The 18,293-nt window shown below is 35.1% G+C and overlaps 3 protein-coding genes and 1 long non-coding RNA gene across 4 annotated transcripts; all 4 read left to right on the top strand.

Moving 5' to 3' along the window:
• The first annotated feature begins 269 nt into the window (after positions 1–269).
• LOC144566930 (uncharacterized) lies at positions 270–5,518 on the top strand. The gene is made up of 2 exons (XR_013515308.1): positions 270–391; positions 596–5,518. It is a non-coding gene; the product is annotated as an uncharacterized LOC144566930 (long non-coding RNA).
• A 1,698-nt stretch (positions 5,519–7,216) lies between these two features.
• On the top strand, positions 7,217–8,859 carry LOC144566331 (Thioredoxin superfamily protein). Its single transcript, XM_078316341.1, has 2 exons — positions 7,217–7,753; positions 8,538–8,859. Exons 1-2 carry the CDS (start codon positions 7,322–7,324, stop codon positions 8,706–8,708), a joined length of 603 nt encoding a protein of 200 aa, XP_078172467.1. The 5' UTR covers positions 7,217–7,321; the 3' UTR covers positions 8,709–8,859.
• Positions 8,860–10,108: 1,249 nt separating this feature from the next.
• Positions 10,109–13,000, top strand: LOC144566141 (Methylthiotransferase). Its single transcript, XM_078316043.1, has 3 exons — positions 10,109–10,388; positions 10,673–11,730; positions 12,364–13,000. Exons 1-3 carry the CDS (start codon positions 10,147–10,149, stop codon positions 12,873–12,875), a joined length of 1,812 nt encoding a protein of 603 aa, XP_078172169.1. The 5' UTR covers positions 10,109–10,146; the 3' UTR covers positions 12,876–13,000.
• Positions 13,001–15,473: 2,473 nt separating this feature from the next.
• LOC144566003 (uncharacterized) lies at positions 15,474–17,046 on the top strand. Its single transcript, XM_078315864.1, has 2 exons — positions 15,474–15,881; positions 16,456–17,046. Exons 1-2 carry the CDS (start codon positions 15,474–15,476, stop codon positions 17,044–17,046), a joined length of 999 nt encoding a protein of 332 aa, XP_078171990.1.
• Positions 17,047–18,293: the final 1,247 nt, after the last annotated feature.

The raw sequence follows: 18,293 nt of genomic DNA, 5'->3' as shown, positions 1-18,293 counted from the left end.
TTAATAGTTCGGATCGACCGTTAGAATTTTGAAAACTCAAATATTGAGTCTTAGCATCATAGCCCTCTATGCTATCCATATCACCTTACTCTAAAATTAAAATATGTATAAAAATACTCCAATTAAAGGACTTGGGCCCAAAACTACCGCTAATAAAAGCGGGCCCCTTAATGGGCCGACAGAAGGAGATTACTTTTGCTCATCATCTTTATCCAGCTCTCTACTATATTATGCGACTAGAAGTCTAGAACCTTCTTTTGCTCGTGTCCTCTCTCACTCGATGGTTCGATCACCCCAGGAAACCCTAGTATGCAAGTAGATATCTTTCCTGCATTAAAAAAAAAAAAATCAATTCCAGTGGTTTGATCGCTTCTTTTGAGGAACTTCAGAGGTACATTTGCAATTTTTAGCGTCGATCCGTTGGATCGGTAGTGTAGTAAAATCGATTTGGCCTTTTTTAACAGTGTTGTTGTCTCTCTGTTTTTCTTTAGTCTAATTTATACTTGTTTTGTTCTTGTGCTCAACTTTATCATATGGGATCGTTATTAGGACCAACTCATATTTTTAAATTTGACATTTGACCATTAATACTTAGGGCGTGTTCGTTCGTCACGGGATTATGCGGGATGGATTTTGACAGAGATGAGAATCCACTTTTGAAAAAGTGGGAACCCACACATATGGATACGCATGGGATTAATTATGGAAACATGCTGAAATGAGTGTTCGGTTGTACCGTGGGATTAGTTGTGGGAATTCTTTTTTTTTTTTTCCTTTTGAAAATATTTGATATTATACAATAATTCATATTAATAACATTATTATATGTAATCAAATAATATGTATTAAATTTAACATAACATTATTTATTAATTATAATTTATAAAATACAAACATTTATTTTTATAATGAAACAAGTTGTATTTAGTGAGATTGGCGTATTTTACTAATTTCAGTAGGCTTCTAGACATTACATTTATTGCTTAGTTTAATCAAAATTGAAGTACTGTATATAACCAAACTGGATTACCACATAACCATAAGCGATTGATGAGAGAGAGAAGGCCACGTGCGTGATTGGAAAAATGAAAATTCAGTCCGATCGAATTAATTTGTTCCCACCAATTTTAGCCTAGATGGGAAAGATATGGGGAAAAATGGTGGGAGATGTTGGGGAGAAAATGTGACTGCCGAACGGTTCAGGGAAGATGAACCTAAACCCATTTAATTTCCCGTAGGATTTTGTCTGCCGAACAGGCCCTTAATCATGAACGCTCGTTGCTAACATCTGATTCTAGGTTATTCTAAGTGTCGGATTATTGAACAAATGCTGATGATGATGTAATATTGCCAGAATTGAATTACAACCAAATATAATTAAAATGTTGTACTTATTTGGTATTGAGCTTTACTAAATCAAAATTACATAAAATGTTGGCTTATTTTAAATCTAATTAAAATGTTGTACTTATTTGGTATTGAGCTTATTAAATCAGAATTACATAAAGTGTTGGGTTATTTTAAATCTAATTAAAATGTTGTACTTGTGCAAACCTTATATATGTTGTACTTATTTGGGATTAAGCTTCGTAAATTTGAATTTTTAAAGAAATTAGAGGATTCACTTTGTTTATTGTGTTTTTTTTTTTTTACTGTTTTTGCTTTATTCTTTCCCTGTTGAAGCTGTTTTAGTTCTTCTGTCAAGTTGCTTAATAGCACATCTTGATCGTGACTTCTATATTTGTATTTTATTTTTTTTTCCAATTTTTCAATCTTCACTCTCTCATAGTTTTGTTTTATGCCCAATGATGAAGTGTTGATCGTTATGAAAATTGAGACAGCTCGATGCCTTTTTGGTGGATTTATTTCTTTGGCATGAGAACATAGCAAGCATTGTTTTTTGAGATGCAAGTAGAATTTGATTTGGCCCCTGGCTTTTTAGAATTCATATCACCTAATGGTAGCAGAATATTTCTGTTTAGATCCGAACCACAAAAATTTAAGGGATGTGCAGTCACATCAGGCACCTCATTACTGAAAAGATAAGTTTGCTCGTTTTCTCCTCTGGCTGTCTTAGAAATTTTGGAGAAGTTAAAGAGTGAGGCTATGGTAATATGCATATTATGGATTGACCCGTGCTATGGATCAATATCTCTATTTTGTAACACTTTGTTTGGATGGAGAGTAGATGAAGGGAGGGGAGGTGAAGAATAGAAGGGGAGGCTATGGTAATATGCATATAAATATATTATGGATCGACCAGAAGGAGCAGTATCTGAAAATGACTACTTTTGGATGGTCCAGAATTTTTAGATCAAGTGATTTTTCACCTATCTAAAAAATAGTAAAAAATTCAAAAAAATGTAAAATTTAGTCTCCAAGTACATTTTCATATGGAGATCATGTTTAACAGTTCAGATCGGTTGTTTGAACTTACACCTTGTTTGGATAGAGATTAATGGAAGGAAGGTAATGGAGTGGCCGGAAAGAAAATAAATATTGAATAGTGTTTGGTTGATGAAATTATGGTGGAGGTGAGGGGTATGTGTCGGTCACGTAAAAGTTGAGATATTCAGAGGATACGCACTCCCTTCTTGGCACTGAAAAGATAAGCTTGCTCATTTTTTCCTTGGTGCAATGAGATCCAGACCCTTTATTTCAATCTTGCACAAATCTCACCCCATGCATCTAACACAGCTAAAAATGGACCCTGTTGGCATTAGCACTGTCCGTATTCAAATCTGTTCATTGAAAAGCAGATATGAATTTGGTATTAGCATTATCCGCTCCGAATTCACTCCGTTTACACCCCTACTACACATGCAACAGGCAGCAACAAATTTTATGTTACCTTAGAGGATGTGGACTCAGCTTCTACAGGCTTTATGGCAGCAGATATGCACTCAGACTTGTGTTGTTTCTCTCTCCACACACACATGCATGCACACGTGCACACAAAAGCGGCATACAGGTGTCAATGACGGATTCGTATCCTCCCAGGTATTGTAGAGGATTACCCTTACTTTACGGTTTGAGATTAAATCTCAACCGGTCCAGATAATTGGGCTTTGAGATTCGTGCCAAGTTAAAAAGAACGGTCCAGATATAGTAATTATAAAAGATTCCCTTATCAGGTAATGGAGAGGATGTGAATTCGTCGATGACACCTTTTTAACTGTTTACCCGACCCATACCGTACTCCATAAACTCTTAATCCAAAAACCTAAAGCCAAAATTCATGTACATTATTATCGAGCTTTAACTTAAATTTTGAGTTTAGATGTGGACCGTCTGATTTTAATCCACACGAGTGGATATTTGGATTTAATTAAGATTTAAATGAACATGTATTCTCTGAGGTGCCAACTAATTGAAATGGCCTGTGCTGCATGCTGCTATGAGATAATGAATGATTCAGAAACTACCCCTTGAGTACTCTTTTAAGTGATGTGTAGTCACATCAGACACTTCCTCTAAAGCTTTTAGAGGATCCTACTTGGTACTGAAAAGATAAGCTTGTTCGTTCTCTTCTGGCTGTCTAAGAAAATTTTGGAGAAGTGAAATCATAAGCTTTCTGAGGGCATTTAACTTTACTAAAACTTGCTTCTCTTGAACATAAATTTTGTAAAGATGCTTATTGTTTATTTGGCTTCTTCTTTTAAATGGGTTTTGATATTTTGCCATCTGATTAGCATGTTATTTGACCAGCTTGCTACTGGTAAAATGTTTATTTTTCAAATTTTGTTGGTATTTTGGCTCGATTGATCCTGCTACAGCAACAGAAAAGAGAAGCAGATACGAGTCAAGATCAAATAACAGTATCCAATTTGGTTGGTTCTCATGTTGTACCTGTAGGATTGAAGCAGTTCAATACTATAAAACCATATGAATCTGACGTTTCACTTCATTTTCACCTACTTTTGACTTACTATTTTTTAATTTGTGCGTGTCCTTGCATTTGTACATGTCAGACACCTTATTATTCTTTCTTTAACTTTAATATATTGTTTCTCTAGTTCTTAATATCGCTTCCTTTTTGGTTTTTAAAGATTGAAGCTATTTGTATTTGTTCATAATTCTGTGTTCTCATTCTCTGTGTATTGAGATCAGCAATCTATATGAGCTTTCTTATTATATTCAATTGCATTTTTATTTTTGTCATTTTTTACTGTCAATTGTGCTATATTGATTGGCACAATGATGGAGAAAAGTCATGGGATGGTGTTTTCTATGGATTATGTTTGTTTCACAAGTTTTTGAGCAAAGCATGTTATGGTGAAACAGGGAAACAATTGTGGTTTGCTCACTATTTCCCGAGAAGTACACATGTTCAGGCATAGTAATATATTGTTTCTTAATAACATTTGTATAGGCCTACGGGCTGTAAGGAAAGCAAAGCAAAAAAAAAAAAAAAAAAAAAAAAAAAATTGTATTATCCCCAATACAAATTTTAGAGTTTGCCAAAATATTATTGAATTACAAACTAGGCACTGTGGATTCAGGCGTGACACAACTAATTACAGTTCTTATTGGTATCGGTACTTTTATGTTTATGCTACTGGGTGTTCTAAATTATTTTTGGCAAAATTTCATGTTTATCCTTTCAAAAATCTCAAATTTGAACTTCACAATGGCCATTTTTATTGCTCCAAAACGGTCCATTTGAAATGAAGCATGCTTTAAGGTGGTGTGGAATTAGTTATCAGTAAACTAAATGACAATATACTGGACATATATCTGAGGGTTAAATTACATAAAGTATCCTTATTGATGCCGCCTTCTTCTTCTCGGAAGTGTTTCTTCCATGTGTTTCCCTAGCTTTTTCTTTCCTGCTAAGTGCTTTCAGTAGTAGATACATTAACTTTGTTTCTTCTTCTTCTTTTTTTTTTTTTTTTTTTTTGTAGTATTGTAGATACCAGTTCCAGACGTCTTGCAAATGTGTAACCTTACTTTTTCTAATTTCTTTTACCATAGTTGCATTGTTGCATAGCTTAATATATTCTTGTATTTGGGTTTAATGTAGAACCTTTTTACTCTCATACTGTATCCTCCATTTATATTTTCCTCATTCCTCTGAAGCATTGTAATATGATGCATAGAAGCTCTTAACTAAACTGGCTTTACTCTCACAATGGGCCACAGTTGAGCTTCATTCAAGCAATTAAGTGCTCGAGTTAGAAAGAAGAGAAGAACTGAGCTGCATCTAGATTTGTGAGGTAAATCCTTAGTTGATACTTCATGTAGAAACTAGAAAAAACAAATGGAATAAATGTAGCATTTTTTTTCTTTTTTAAAATGAGTGGTAGGGGTCAAGCCATGACCGTTTTTTCAAAGGATTCCTCCCATCTCGGTTTTGAACCCATGACCTCTCAGCATGTTAGTTGTTACCAAGTGGCACATGCTAGCTTAGGATTCTGTTTATTTATTTGTATTGTTTTTTAGGCACTAATTTTAATTAAGGTGTGACAAATCTGTTCGTTTTCCTTGGAAGAAGGCGATGTATATGTTAGTTATTCTATTCTTTGATATCATTTTTTAGTGAATATATGGTCTTTGTAAGTCTAATATAGGTTTTTCTAGAAATAATTTACGGGCTATGAACATTGTTAGTACTGACTTCGATAATAAGGTGGTTTCTCATGTTACTAGATTGACAAATAATAATTTTCTTTTTTTTATTAAAAGTTGGGATTTCTTAAATAATAAAAGTTGTAATTTTGTACAACGTTAAGCAATAGCGTTATGACTGGTTGAAATAACACTGTACATCCAATTCAATTACTCGAAGCATACAAAATACATGGTTTTGCAATTTGCATCCTTCATGCATGTAAATTATAATATTTTAATTTATATAAATTTCAATAATTATGTCGCATGGGCATATAAAGGCCAAATTGTTTTTTGTTATTTGATTTTTTTTCTTTTATTGTAGGAAAATCGTAAAATATGTTGGTCTCTACTTGGTTTATCTCTGTCACTATTGCCAAACTAACCAAATTTAAAAATTGATTAATAATTTTAGATTAGGTACAACAATTGTTATTTTAACAACATTTAGATGTCAAAGATAAGTAAGAAATAAGATATGACTATAATATTTTTTCTAACAAATAAAATATGACGACATTTGACTCTTGATTAATGTCAAGAGCTTGTAACAATACATTGATGTAGATATTTTTTAATGTTGATTTTATAATTTATTGATTCATACAAAATATAAAAAAGTGATACTTTATTTGCATGTAAGAACATAATATAAATCAAGATTTTTAAATTTCTTTTATTAAAATACTTTAGAATAAAAATATGACGAAGACATAAAATAAAGACTTAAATTTACTTTTTAAAGGAACTGACGTATATTTTTCCACTGTTTTTATTGAATGCAAGTTAAGGTGCTGGCATATTTTTTAAAGCGAGCGAGCCAAGTCCGTATTCAAGATATTTAAAATCGGGCTAAATATTTTTTCACGTATACCCTTAAAAAATTTCAAAATTATGGAGTTCTCCTTCTAAATATTAAAATTACGTATTCCCCTCTCTAAACTTCAAAAACTCACGAATTTACCAATTTTATTGTCTTTTATATTAAAACTCATCCTCAATTTATAAAATACCCATTTTACCTTTTATTAAAAGCATAAAACATAAAACGCCAATTGAATTCAAATTTCAATTTGAAGAGTTCTTCTATCGTTCGAACTGTGCGTCGCTTCAATATTCGTGCGTATTCAATTAAAGATTTGTGCTGATGTAACGTGCACGGTTCTTCAAGCAATTCCGATCCGTGCACATCACATTAAGATATGTGCACGTCGCTTCAATATTCGTGCGTGTTCGCTTCAACATTTGTGTTGATCTAGCAAGCACAAACCTTAAAGCAGTTTGGATAGTAGAATAACTCTTCAGATTCAAATTTGAGTCCGATAATCATTTTATCCCTTTAATTAAGGGAATGAATATTTTATAAATTTAGAATGAGTTTTAATACAAAAGAGTGAAAAAACGATAAAATGAGTAAATTTTTAAAATTTAATGGCGGAAATATATAATTTTAATGTTTAAAGGGGGGATTACGTAAATTTGAAGTTTATGAGGGGCATAGGTGAAATTCCCTCAATTTTTTTCGGTGCATATACAGTACGGATCAGATTTGTGCAGAAAGAATTTCAACGGTCTGGACTTTCCAAAGATCAGCTCACAAAGCTTGAGATATCTCATGTGATGCGAATTCGGGCGAGCAGCGGTGCGAGTGCGACACCTTTTATTTGCTCAGTGCCTTCGTTTAAGAACTACACTCTACTTAATTTCGGCCATGGCGTCGACGTCAAAACCTTCTCCGTTGATCTGCTGGAAGTGGCCATTTTCTCCAAACCCAAACCCTAACCCGATTCCCGCCTCTTGTGGCGATCCACGCGATCTCCCATGGTTATTCAAATCTCTCAAAACCCTCGGTTCCCTCGCTCAAGGCCTCCTCATTGCTGATCCCCTCTCCTCCTCCTCCGTGTCCGTCGGGGTGACGGCGTCTCCTCAGCGTCTAAGGGCGGCGGCGCAAGGCGAGGCGGAGCAGCGGGCGTTGGCGGCGGCGCTGAAAAGCGGGAAGGAAGCGACCGTGTTGGAATTCTACTCTCCCAAGTGTAGACTGTGTAATTCGCTGCTTGGTCTGGTGCTTGATTTGGAAAGAAAAAATGAAGATTGGGTCTCCTTTGTGTTTGCTGATGCTGAGAATGAGCAATGGCTTCCTGAGGTATGTAATTGTTTTTTTTTCCTTCTTATTCTTGTTATAGATATTTGTTGTAAGGATAGTTTTAGTACCTAATAGACTACTCTAAATCAGACATTTCAATAAACATAATAATACTTGAAGGACTGCAGCCTTGAGTGAACTTGACTGGATTTTGAAACACTACCTGTTTGCATTTTGCAATAATTCTTAGCTAATTTTTTGAAGCTTAATTGTATAATTGTGGTCAAACCTTATGTCATCCTGAAAAACAAATCTAATAAAAAAAGAAATTGAAAATGAGATCTGAGTGGTGCTAGGTGAGTTATTAATACCAGACCAGTCAGGCACAATACTACGCTAGGCAGGGGCGGACCCAGTGTACTCGGGGGGGGGGGGGGGGGGGGGGGCTGGATTTTGAAGTTTTATACAAATTTATAGGTTCGGTTCGACTCTGCTCTCCTCTGGAATTTTATTTTATTTGCCCCCCTCTACACTTTTGGTTTGTAATTAATGTTAAATTTAGGGTTAAAATTATTATAAATTTGTTGAATTCTAATTGGTAATTAGGATTAGAAGTCAGAGTATTGAAAATTAAAAGTTAGAGCATTGGAAATTAGAAACTAGAATTGTTTTTTTATCTGATACCCGATTAGCTAATGGGTTTGAATCTGATTCGTTATTTTTTTGCCCCTCCCTGACAAAAATCTTGGATCCGCCCTTGGTCGCTAGGTCCTAACTTTTTAATACTTTTCAATAATCATCAAGAACGAAACTCTGCTAACGTTTGTTAATTTATTTCATGCAGCTTCTACATTATGACATCAAGTATGTCCCTTGTTTTGTGTTACTTGATAAGAATGGAAAGGCTATTGCTAAAACTGGAGTACCAACGAGCCGCCAACACGTTATTGCTGGACTTTACCATCTTCTCAAACTTAAGCGACCCACAAAGCAAGAGAAGAATAATTTACCTTGACAATTTTTTCTCAGTGGACATGGAAGTATTTGCAACACTTATTCTTGGTGGTTTTTGGATTCTTCTTTCATAGTAGATTGTATAGAGGATTAGTTCTGTATGTTCTGTCCTGAATTTCTGATAAAGTGAAGTTAGAATATGGAAGAGATTTTTCTTTTTTTCCCTTCTCAGTTGTTCTGGTTAAGTTTATATGAATCATGTATCATTGGAGTTAGGAAGTATAAAGAAATCCAATTTTTCTTTTTACTTTCCAAGGACGGTCTTTTTTTTGCCTGTCTTTGATTTTGTTGCTTTTGAGATTTCTTGATGAAACACAGTTTTTTGTGCTCCTTTATATCTGTGTTAGCTGTTAGCTAAGATGGCAGTTGGCATGATGAGTGCATATCCCCTCAGGTACCTGAGGTAGTAGAATACCCTTAGCCGATCCATAATCAATTCGGTGCATATTTAGAATATAGGGTCTCCGTTTTGAGATTTGTGCCAGATTGAAATGGACAATTCAGATCTCATTCTGCTCGATCAGGTATTGCACTGGATCTTAATTCTGGCATGATAGGGGCTGTGGTGCTGTTTCAGGAAGAGATAAAAAAAAAGGTAAGATTCGTTCCTTCAAGTTCTCTGTCACCTGACCAAATATCTCTTCCCAGTTTTAATCCATCTTCACTGGTCTCTTATATGAGGGGGGGAGAGAGAGAGAGAGAGAGATGGTCACGGGAAGTGGGTCCGTTTTTTCTGTTCTGTCAACTATCAGCAAAACAGAAGTATACAAATAATGGTTGTCCGTTTTTCTGTTCTGTCAACTATCAGCAAAACAGAAGTATACGAATAATGGTTGTTCTGCATTTTAAAATATACAGAGCTCTCTGGTTTCAAGTTTTATATTATACAAAGATTAATTACCAAAAGTAATGATAACCATCCTTGTGCAATCTATCTTCCATTTGCTTATTTTACTAGGTCAATAGTCATGGCCTTATCCCTAAAATTGCTTGTAGCACACATGGTCATACTAATTCACTAAAATAGTTGAAGTGATATTAATTTTAGATATAATTTTTTAGTAGTGATATTAAATTTTACATAAATTTAATAAAAACGTTACATTGTTGGCATAATTCTAATTAATCGGCCGTATACCGATTAATTTGACCATATACCGATTAATTGCTTGTCCCATCCACCTGACAATCACATACAGTCATTTACAACACTAACACTGGTCTTCTCCCAATCCCGAGGGCGTACATAAAAAGCTACACAATTTTGGGCAATCCGGAGTTTACGACTAAAATGGGTCAGAAAATGTGATCCGGCCCAAAATTATAGCAATTGACAGCCTCTGGGCCCCACTGTCAGGATTCTGTACGCAGTCCGCACGCACTAGACGGACGGCTACGTCGGCTAGACCACTCTCCTCGTCTGTGGTCACGCAAAAGTAATGGCTACTCTCTCACCTCTCTCGTCTCTCTGGAGCCGACCGTGCTCCGCCGCTCTCCGGCGGTCTCGCTACCTCCACCGCCTATATCGTCACCAACCCTTCAATGCCTCGCCTCCTTCCTTCCTCACGTGCTTTGCACGTGCCGAGCATCCTCTTTCCAGTTCTAACCGTCGATTAAGCGGTTCCTACCAGTTCGTTAGGTCGTCTACCACTGCTACCATGACTACTGAAGCGGAACAAGAGTAACGCTATTTTCGTATCCCAATTTTAGTATTCATTTCTTTGAATTATCTCATCTCATGTATCCAGGTCATTTGAATTTGAGTAACTCTAATGCTTTTAAGATTGATAAATAAATGGAATATTATTTTTAGTTTAAATTTTATCCCACCTTTGATGAAGTATTTACGGACCCAATTGTTTGAATTGGTGAGAACAGTATAAATTAGTGCTATACCAATATCTTCATCTTTCTTCCTTTTTATTGCATTAAGATGTAACATTCTTTTTCCTATAATATCTGTAGACTGGCACCTACACCAGAGAATACTTCGGCCAAAGGCCGCATCTACCATGAAACATATGGTTGCCAGATGAACATAAACGACATGGAGATTGTTCTCTCCATAATGCGAGCTGCTGGGTATGGGTCCACTGTACCTGACCCTGAATCTGCTGAGGTCATTTTTATCAACACCTGTGCCATTCGTGACAATGCTGAACAAAAAGTTTGGCAGCGGCTCAATTATTTTTGGTTTTTGAAAAGAGAATGGAAAACTAACGTGGCAATAGGTAGGTCATTTTCTCTAAGACCCCCGAAAATTGTGGTATTGGGTTGCATGGCTGAGAGGCTGAAGGAGAAAATTCTTGATTCTGACAAGATGGTGGACGTGGTGTGTGGGCCCGACGCATACAGGGACTTGCCAAGGCTTCTTGAAGAAGTTGAGTATGGTCATAAGGGGATGAACACACTTCTATCTCTAGAGGAGACTTATGCTGATATTACTCCTGTCAGAATTTCGAGCAACTCAGTCACAGCTTTTGTTTCTATAATGCGGGGCTGTAACAACATGTGTTCATTTTGCATTGTACCCTTTACTAGAGGGAGAGAAAGGTCAAGACCAGTAGAATCAATAGTAAAAGAAGTGCACCATTTGTACGAAGATGGGGTAAAAGAGGTGATGCTTCTAGGTCAAAATGTCAACAGCTACAATGACATGTCTGAAATGGAAGGATTGGAGCCAGGTACTAACTGGAGGTTAAGTGAAGGATTCTCAAGCACGTGCAAAGTGAAAAACAAGGGTCTCCGTTTTGCAGATTTGTTGGCACGGTTGTCTGACGAGCTTCCTGAGATGAGGTTCAGGTTTACCTCGCCTCATCCAAAGGATTTTCCCGATGAATTGTTGTACTTAATGAGAGAAAGGTATAATGTTTGTAATTATATACATTTGCCAGCTCAAAGTGGAAGCTCGGTTGTACTTGAGAGAATGAGACGGGGGTACACGAGGGAGGCATATTTGGAGCTGGTTAAGAAAATTCGTGACATTATCCCTGATGTAGGGTTGAGCAGTGATTTTATTTCTGGTAAGCTTTGCTCTTTCTATTCTTTATTTTGTCATGTTATATTTGGGGTATTATTAGTGTTAGAATCTGGAACGGATTTAAGCAAGGATTTAGGTTTGGCATGTATTGGTCTTTTTCTCATTCAATGGGAAGGGTGATTGTCAGCTTGTTGAATCTCACAGGGATGAATTAAGCCCAATTAAGCTTAAGTTCCTTGATCATACAAAATATATATTCAGTTTCATTTTTGCCTCAAGTTACTCAAAAAATTGCAATTCTTTTAGCATGATGACTTTGGCCTCAATAAGCACTGAGCTATGCAATCAGCACAATTGAGACTGACAGAAAACAAACTATTTGATTGTCGATTGGTACTGATAAATACCAGTCTGTACGTAATGCTAGAGTACCTTACATAAACATATCAGAAATTTTTTGTTTAAAATTGAATGCAAGTTTCCATTAATTTTACCAAGGTTTACCACTTACTGGTTCAGTAACTTATTCCTCTAGCTAATACATTTAAAGAACAGAGGTAAATTCTGTCATATGCTAACATTCTTTCCAATAAGAAACCTAATAGGCATGATTACAACACAATGCCACTGGAAATCTTCTAGTACTGTACTTCATATTTCCCTTTTTCAATTTTAGGGTTTTGTGAAGAGACAGAGGAGGATCATGCTGATACCCTGAGTCTAGTACGGGCTGTAGGTTACGACATGGCATATATGTTTGCATATAGCATGCGTGAGAAAACACATGCACATAGAAACTACTCTGACGATGTACCTGAAGAAGTCAAGCAGAGACGCCTCGCAGAATTAATCAAGACATTTCGTGACAGTACAGGCCACAACTTTGACCAGCAGATTGGTACAGTGCAACTGGTACTTGTTGAGGGGCCAAACAAGAGAGCGCCTGAGACAGAGCTAACCGGAAAGAGTGATAGAGGCCATAGGGTCTCTTTTTTGAATGTGCCTCTTGGGCACTCAATAGAAGGGGGTGAAATGAGAAATGCAGTTATTGGTGATTTTGTAGAGGTTAAAATTGTTAGTTCGACCAAAGCTTCTCTGTTTGGTGAGGCACTTGCTCGTAGCAGTTTAAGTGGCTTTTACAGAAATAGCTGTACTTCATCTAGGTCTGAAAAAGTTTTGGCTGTTTAAGTTTTTTTTTTAAAAAAAAAAAAAAGGACTCGCAGTTACTTGTAAGTTATTCATTACCTCTTCCTCTCAGATGAATCCTTTTGATTCGTTATTGCCACAATAACAGGTTTGATTCTTCAAGTTAATTTGATATTTTGCAGCCTCAAATAATGAAATTGAGGCAGACAGAGAAGCACTCTTTGTCAAAGGTTCACTTGGTAGTCTTAACAATATCTTGCATATCTTTTTATATATTTAATTTTGGATGGAAGGGTTACTGTAGCTCATAGTTATACTTTTCTATTGTTTTGCATTTAGTATTCTATTAGCTAATTAGATTTGATTTGGCTAGTTATTTAAATCTAGTTTTTGATTGGTAGAAAGATCGGTAGGAATTTTACTGATTCTAATAATTCAAAAGATTGAATCATTATAATTCCTACATGATGTGCTCTTTTTATTTCTCTCTTCCATTTTACTAATTTCTATGGAAAATAATTCTCAAAAGAAAAAAAAAACATTCAAAAGCACTAAACACTCATGGGTCCACACATATTAAAAAAAAAGAAAAGATAAAGCACTCAAAGGCCTCAGCTTAACCTAAACAATTAAAAAAAAAAAAAAATTCAAAGACCTTAGCTTAACCTAAACAAAAAGGAAGTAATGATCGAGCCCACTGTCAATCTCATGCAAGTTCAATATTCTTAACTAGTCGAGTTGTATATATATATTTTTTAATATCTTTCAAGATTTATAAAAGTGTAAAAAGCAGAAAAGTAAAAAGAAAAAAAGAACAACAAAGCAACAAGATCCAAGTTGAATGGACCCGCTAACGTGATGACCGTCCATCTTGTATAAATAGTATCTAGTTTTGCACTACTGATACATAAAAACCTGAAATGTAGCTAGATTCGGATAAAGAAAACAACCTACTTTGTACAGACTATAAATACACCGTCGAATCTTTTCTCATAGGTTTGTACAAACCGTTGGATCAGACTTTTCTCATAGGTTTCTACAATCAAGCACGTGCCGACAACACAGCATGTGCGATAATGTTGATCCCACGTTGGATCAGACTTTAAACATATGATATCAACTGTCTTAATAGGGGTGCAAACGGATCGGATAGTGCTCAACCCGTATCCGTATCCATATTTTTTTTTCGGATACGGATACGGATCGGATAGTAATCGGATACGGATACGGGTCGGATATTAAACGGATACAGATACGGATCGGATATTTTCGGATACGAATACAGATACAGATATAATTCGGATTTCTAATTCAAAATATATATCTAATTAACTTGTTACACCATTACAAAATATATATTTGATTAACTAAAATTTACCAACATAACTACAACTTTAATTAAAAATACCAACACAAAAGATACTCTTTAAAGATATTCTAATACAAAAAATAAATAGACACAAAAAAATTCTCTCAAATCTTAACATATCCGGATATCCGAAAAATTAAAATATCCGGATCCGGATAATTATCCGTATCCGTATCCGTATTCGTATCCGATTCCGAAACTCAATCCGTATCCATATCCGAATCCGCATAAAAAAATCCGTATCCGTATCCGAATATCCGAATCCGCAAAAATTCGGATACAGATCCGGATTCGGATGGGTAATATCCGACCCGTTTGCACCCCTAACTGTCTACACTCCTTGTTGCATTAAAATAACTCTATTTTTCATTTTAGCCCGCAATATATTAATTTATTAAATTTTGTTTAATCGAAGTTCAACAGTCACTATTTTGAGTAATATATACCGAAATTTTTAATATACCATTATCCCAAAATTAATAAACCAAAACGCTATTTTTGGCTGGAAATTCGAAAAACACCATAGCCGCATCCCGTAGATGCGGCCACATTCTAGGTGGTCGCATCTAGGCGAAGCAGCCACCTTTTATGGGTCACTTCTACGGATTGCAGCCACCCTTTTTTTTTTTCAGAATGTATTTTTTTGTTTTGATTTATTTTGTTGTTTGTTTTGATTTATTTTGTTTTTTGTTTTGATTTATTTGTTATTTTTTGTTGTTTTAAAAATAGGTCTAATTGTTTTTTTTTGTCTGTTATTTTGAAAATATTTTATTTTTGTCGAAAGAAACATGGGTCTCAGGACGCCATTGCTCAATGAGCCCCGAGCACAATCCCGGATCGGCAATCTCCTCGACCATCTGGGATAGCTGGTACAATCCCATGGCACACAACGTCCCTGCATAGGCCGTCTGGTACTTAAGCCACATCTTGTTGTGATTGCATGACTCGTTTGTTGTAGTATTTTGAAGAATATTATTTAGGCGCACTTTTATTGTATTGAATATTTATTTCATGTTTGTTAGGCGTATATTAAGTTAATCTAAATCAAACTACTTTTTCGTACATATGCAGTTAACGAACGACATTTTCAACATAATATTTCATCTGACGAATGTAAAATATTTTCAAATTAAATACCATACAAAACTATAACTATAAATACTTTCAAAACAAAAAAAATCAAAACAACAATTAATTCTGAAAAAAAAAAATAAACAACGTGGCCGCATTCCCTAGAAGCGGTCCAATAAATGTGGCCACTTTGCCTAGATATGGCCACCCAGAATGTGGCCGCTTCTAGGGGATGTTGCCGTGGTGTTTTAAGCATGAATCATCAGGATCTACTCCATTTAATGAGGCAGTATCAAAAGGCTATGTGCCAATTCTCTATTTATACTCCTCAAAATGAAGGGAATAATGCTCTCCATAGTGCTATTTTATTTGAGAAACCAGATTTCGTTGACTACATACTAAGAACACCCCAGCTTCATCGGCTTATTAACCAAGCCAACAATGATGGTATGCTTCCCCTTCATTATGCTGCTAACATGTGCGATCCGAAGCTCCTTCGTTCTTTACAAACCCATGCAGGACAGGATTATACTTCTGTTACTATTTCTGGTGGTCATGCAGGTGACGCAGTCTATGCACTGACCACCTTATGGAAGACTTTGAAGTGGGTAAGTTATTTAATTTTCATTGCTCTTACACACAACACTTATTTAATTTTATACAATTCGTTAATTCCATACAATTTTAGTAGAACTTGGGTGTTCCCAAGTTTATCAAGTTCTTTTGTAGACTCAATTCTAAAATCTATCGGATTTATTTTAAACGACAAATTCAAATCATGGAAATCCTTCTATCTTATAAGTGATGTATCTACATATAAAGATTTTAAATTTTAAATTAATTTTGTATAGAGTCAAGTGGTTAAAAGATGCCCAAAAATAAATGTATTAAAATTAATTTATAAACATTCTAATTTTGACTACTTGACTTTATAATAAAATAATTTCAAACTTTAAAATTTTCACATGTCGATTAGTCACTTGTACGATAGAAAGATTTCAACGATTTGAATTCGCCGTTTGAAGCCAATTCCATTGGTTTTAGAGATGAGTTCACAAAGGGCTTGGTGAACTTAGAAACACCCTAGTTCTACTCAGTTTTTTCAAATTTTTTATTTATTTTTTTATATAAGGTCAAGAAAGATCATGTATATATTTTATCTATTTTTATTTGCTGTCACAGAATGAGTCCTTCACATTGTTGTCAAATGTAATTCCCTCCGCATCTAATGAAGTAAGACATGATGTAAAAAAGACAATCCAGAAGCAAGCAATAGAGGATGTCAAGTCACTTACAACAAAGTACATTTCCAACACATCTTTGGTCGCTGCCCTCCTTACTACTATCACTTTTGCTGCTGCTTTTACATTGCCAGGAGGATTCAGTTCTGATTCCTCTGATGCCGGACAACCCTTGTTTGCAAGGAAAACAGCTTTTAAGGTGTTCCTCATCTCTGACACCATAGCCATGTGTTCTTCTCTTGTTGTCGCATTTCTCTGCATTTTGACGACATGGGAGGACTTGGATTTCCTGCTCAATTACAGGAAAACAACGATGGCACTAATGTGGTGTGCCTATGGGGCTACTGCAATTGCTTTTGGTACCGGTTTGTTCACAGTGATAGCCCCCAAAAACTTGTGGCTTGCAATTCTTATACTAGTACTCTGCACCATTCTTCCACTCCTCTCCAAGATCATCGGTGAATGGCCCCTAATAATGATTCGCTACAGGCTTGGTGGTCTGTTTCAAAAAGACCTAGTTCCAAATATTTAAAAAAGGGCAAAATATTGGGAACTTAATTTGTTTTTTCTATCGCATCTTTGAACTTTGAATTACAATGCTATGGTTTCAATTGAATGTACTAATTATTTTTCCCGAAAAGGGTTAATTGGTTCACCTTCTCTTCTCCTACTCCCTCTCATCTCATAATTTATCTTATGTGGTTAATTCACTTTTATGCTCCACTTGTAATCTTTCTTTTTTATTACAAATACTAATTTCATTTTTCTCTTCTGTCTCCTTCTTAATACTGATTTCATTTTTAATACTCATAATTTTGTACTTAATGCTTAGAAACGAGCAGAAAATAAGTATATTACTTAGTGAAAGGTTAACTACTTATCATATGCACATGAACAATAACGACTACATTTCATATAAAACATAACACAGTTAAGTAAGCGATATAGTTTTTCAGTGCACTTTTTAGTTTAGCTAGCTGTGTATTAATAATTTAAGGCTTATTTTAGTATTTGTGATATGATTATATTTTTATATCATATTAAAAATAAGTATCGAGATAATCATTAGGTGAAATGGTTATTGCTATAACACTGCAATTTACTTAGCTCTTATATATTTAGAAAGTCGCTGCAATATATAGGGAACTGCCATATTAGAAGTGGTATTAGATATTGTACCTAGTTACACTTGAAAAATCAATTCATGACAGCTATTACCATTTACCAGGGTTTCAATATGAGAAATTTATTACACCGACAACTCTTCCTATTTCTACCAGATAACATCTTTGCATAAAGAATATAAGAGCACAAGGATAAAAGCTGATATTTATTTTAATATCCAACATTAAATAAAAACTATGTAATATATATATTCAGCAAAAATGGGTATTTTTATAAATGACCAGACCGGCCATTTTTTGACCGGTTGGAATAAATATACATACCGGACATGTTTTTGGCCGGTCAGGTACTTTTTTTTTTTTTTTAATATTCAACCATATATTATTATTTTATAAACCTTCAAATAGAACAAGTAATTCTTGATGGTGTGGCTGGTTCAAGCTTATGTCTTATAGAAGAGGTCCTTGGGACTACAATACAAATGTCCAAAACTAATTATTGCTAGAAGCGAGACTCAAACCCAGTATATATGGTTCTCAATTTTGTTAACAACTATCCTTTTGTGTTGGAATATATATCTATTGCTATAATACAAGTGTTGGATTAGAGAAACTAAAATAACAACACGATTAGTAGAATTATTTAATAATTAGT

The sequence above is a fragment of the Carex rostrata genome, chromosome 15 (genome assembly GCF_964058835.1).
Source record: "Carex rostrata chromosome 15, lpCarRost1.2, whole genome shotgun sequence".
Classification (NCBI taxonomy): domain Eukaryota; kingdom Viridiplantae; phylum Streptophyta; class Magnoliopsida; order Poales; family Cyperaceae; genus Carex; species Carex rostrata.
This window is presented reverse-complemented; position numbering and strand designations above follow the sequence as displayed.

Coding starts and splice junctions, on each gene's coding strand:
- LOC144566331 (XM_078316341.1), top strand. CDS start 7,322: ATGGCGTCGACGTCAAAACCTTCTCCGTTGATCTGCTGGAAGTGGCCA. Junction 7,754..8,537: donor ATGAGCAATGGCTTCCTGAG/GTATGTAATTGT, acceptor TATTTCATGCAG/CTTCTACATTATGACATCAA.
- LOC144566141 (XM_078316043.1), top strand. CDS start 10,147: ATGGCTACTCTCTCACCTCTCTCGTCTCTCTGGAGCCGACCGTGCTCC. Junction 10,389..10,672: donor ACTACTGAAGCGGAACAAGA/GTAACGCTATTT, acceptor TAATATCTGTAG/ACTGGCACCTACACCAGAGA. Junction 11,731..12,363: donor GAGCAGTGATTTTATTTCTG/GTAAGCTTTGCT, acceptor TTTCAATTTTAG/GGTTTTGTGAAGAGACAGAG.
- LOC144566003 (XM_078315864.1), top strand. CDS start 15,474: ATGGCCACCCAGAATGTGGCCGCTTCTAGGGGATGTTGCCGTGGTGTT. Junction 15,882..16,455: donor TATGGAAGACTTTGAAGTGG/GTAAGTTATTTA, acceptor TTGCTGTCACAG/AATGAGTCCTTCACATTGTT.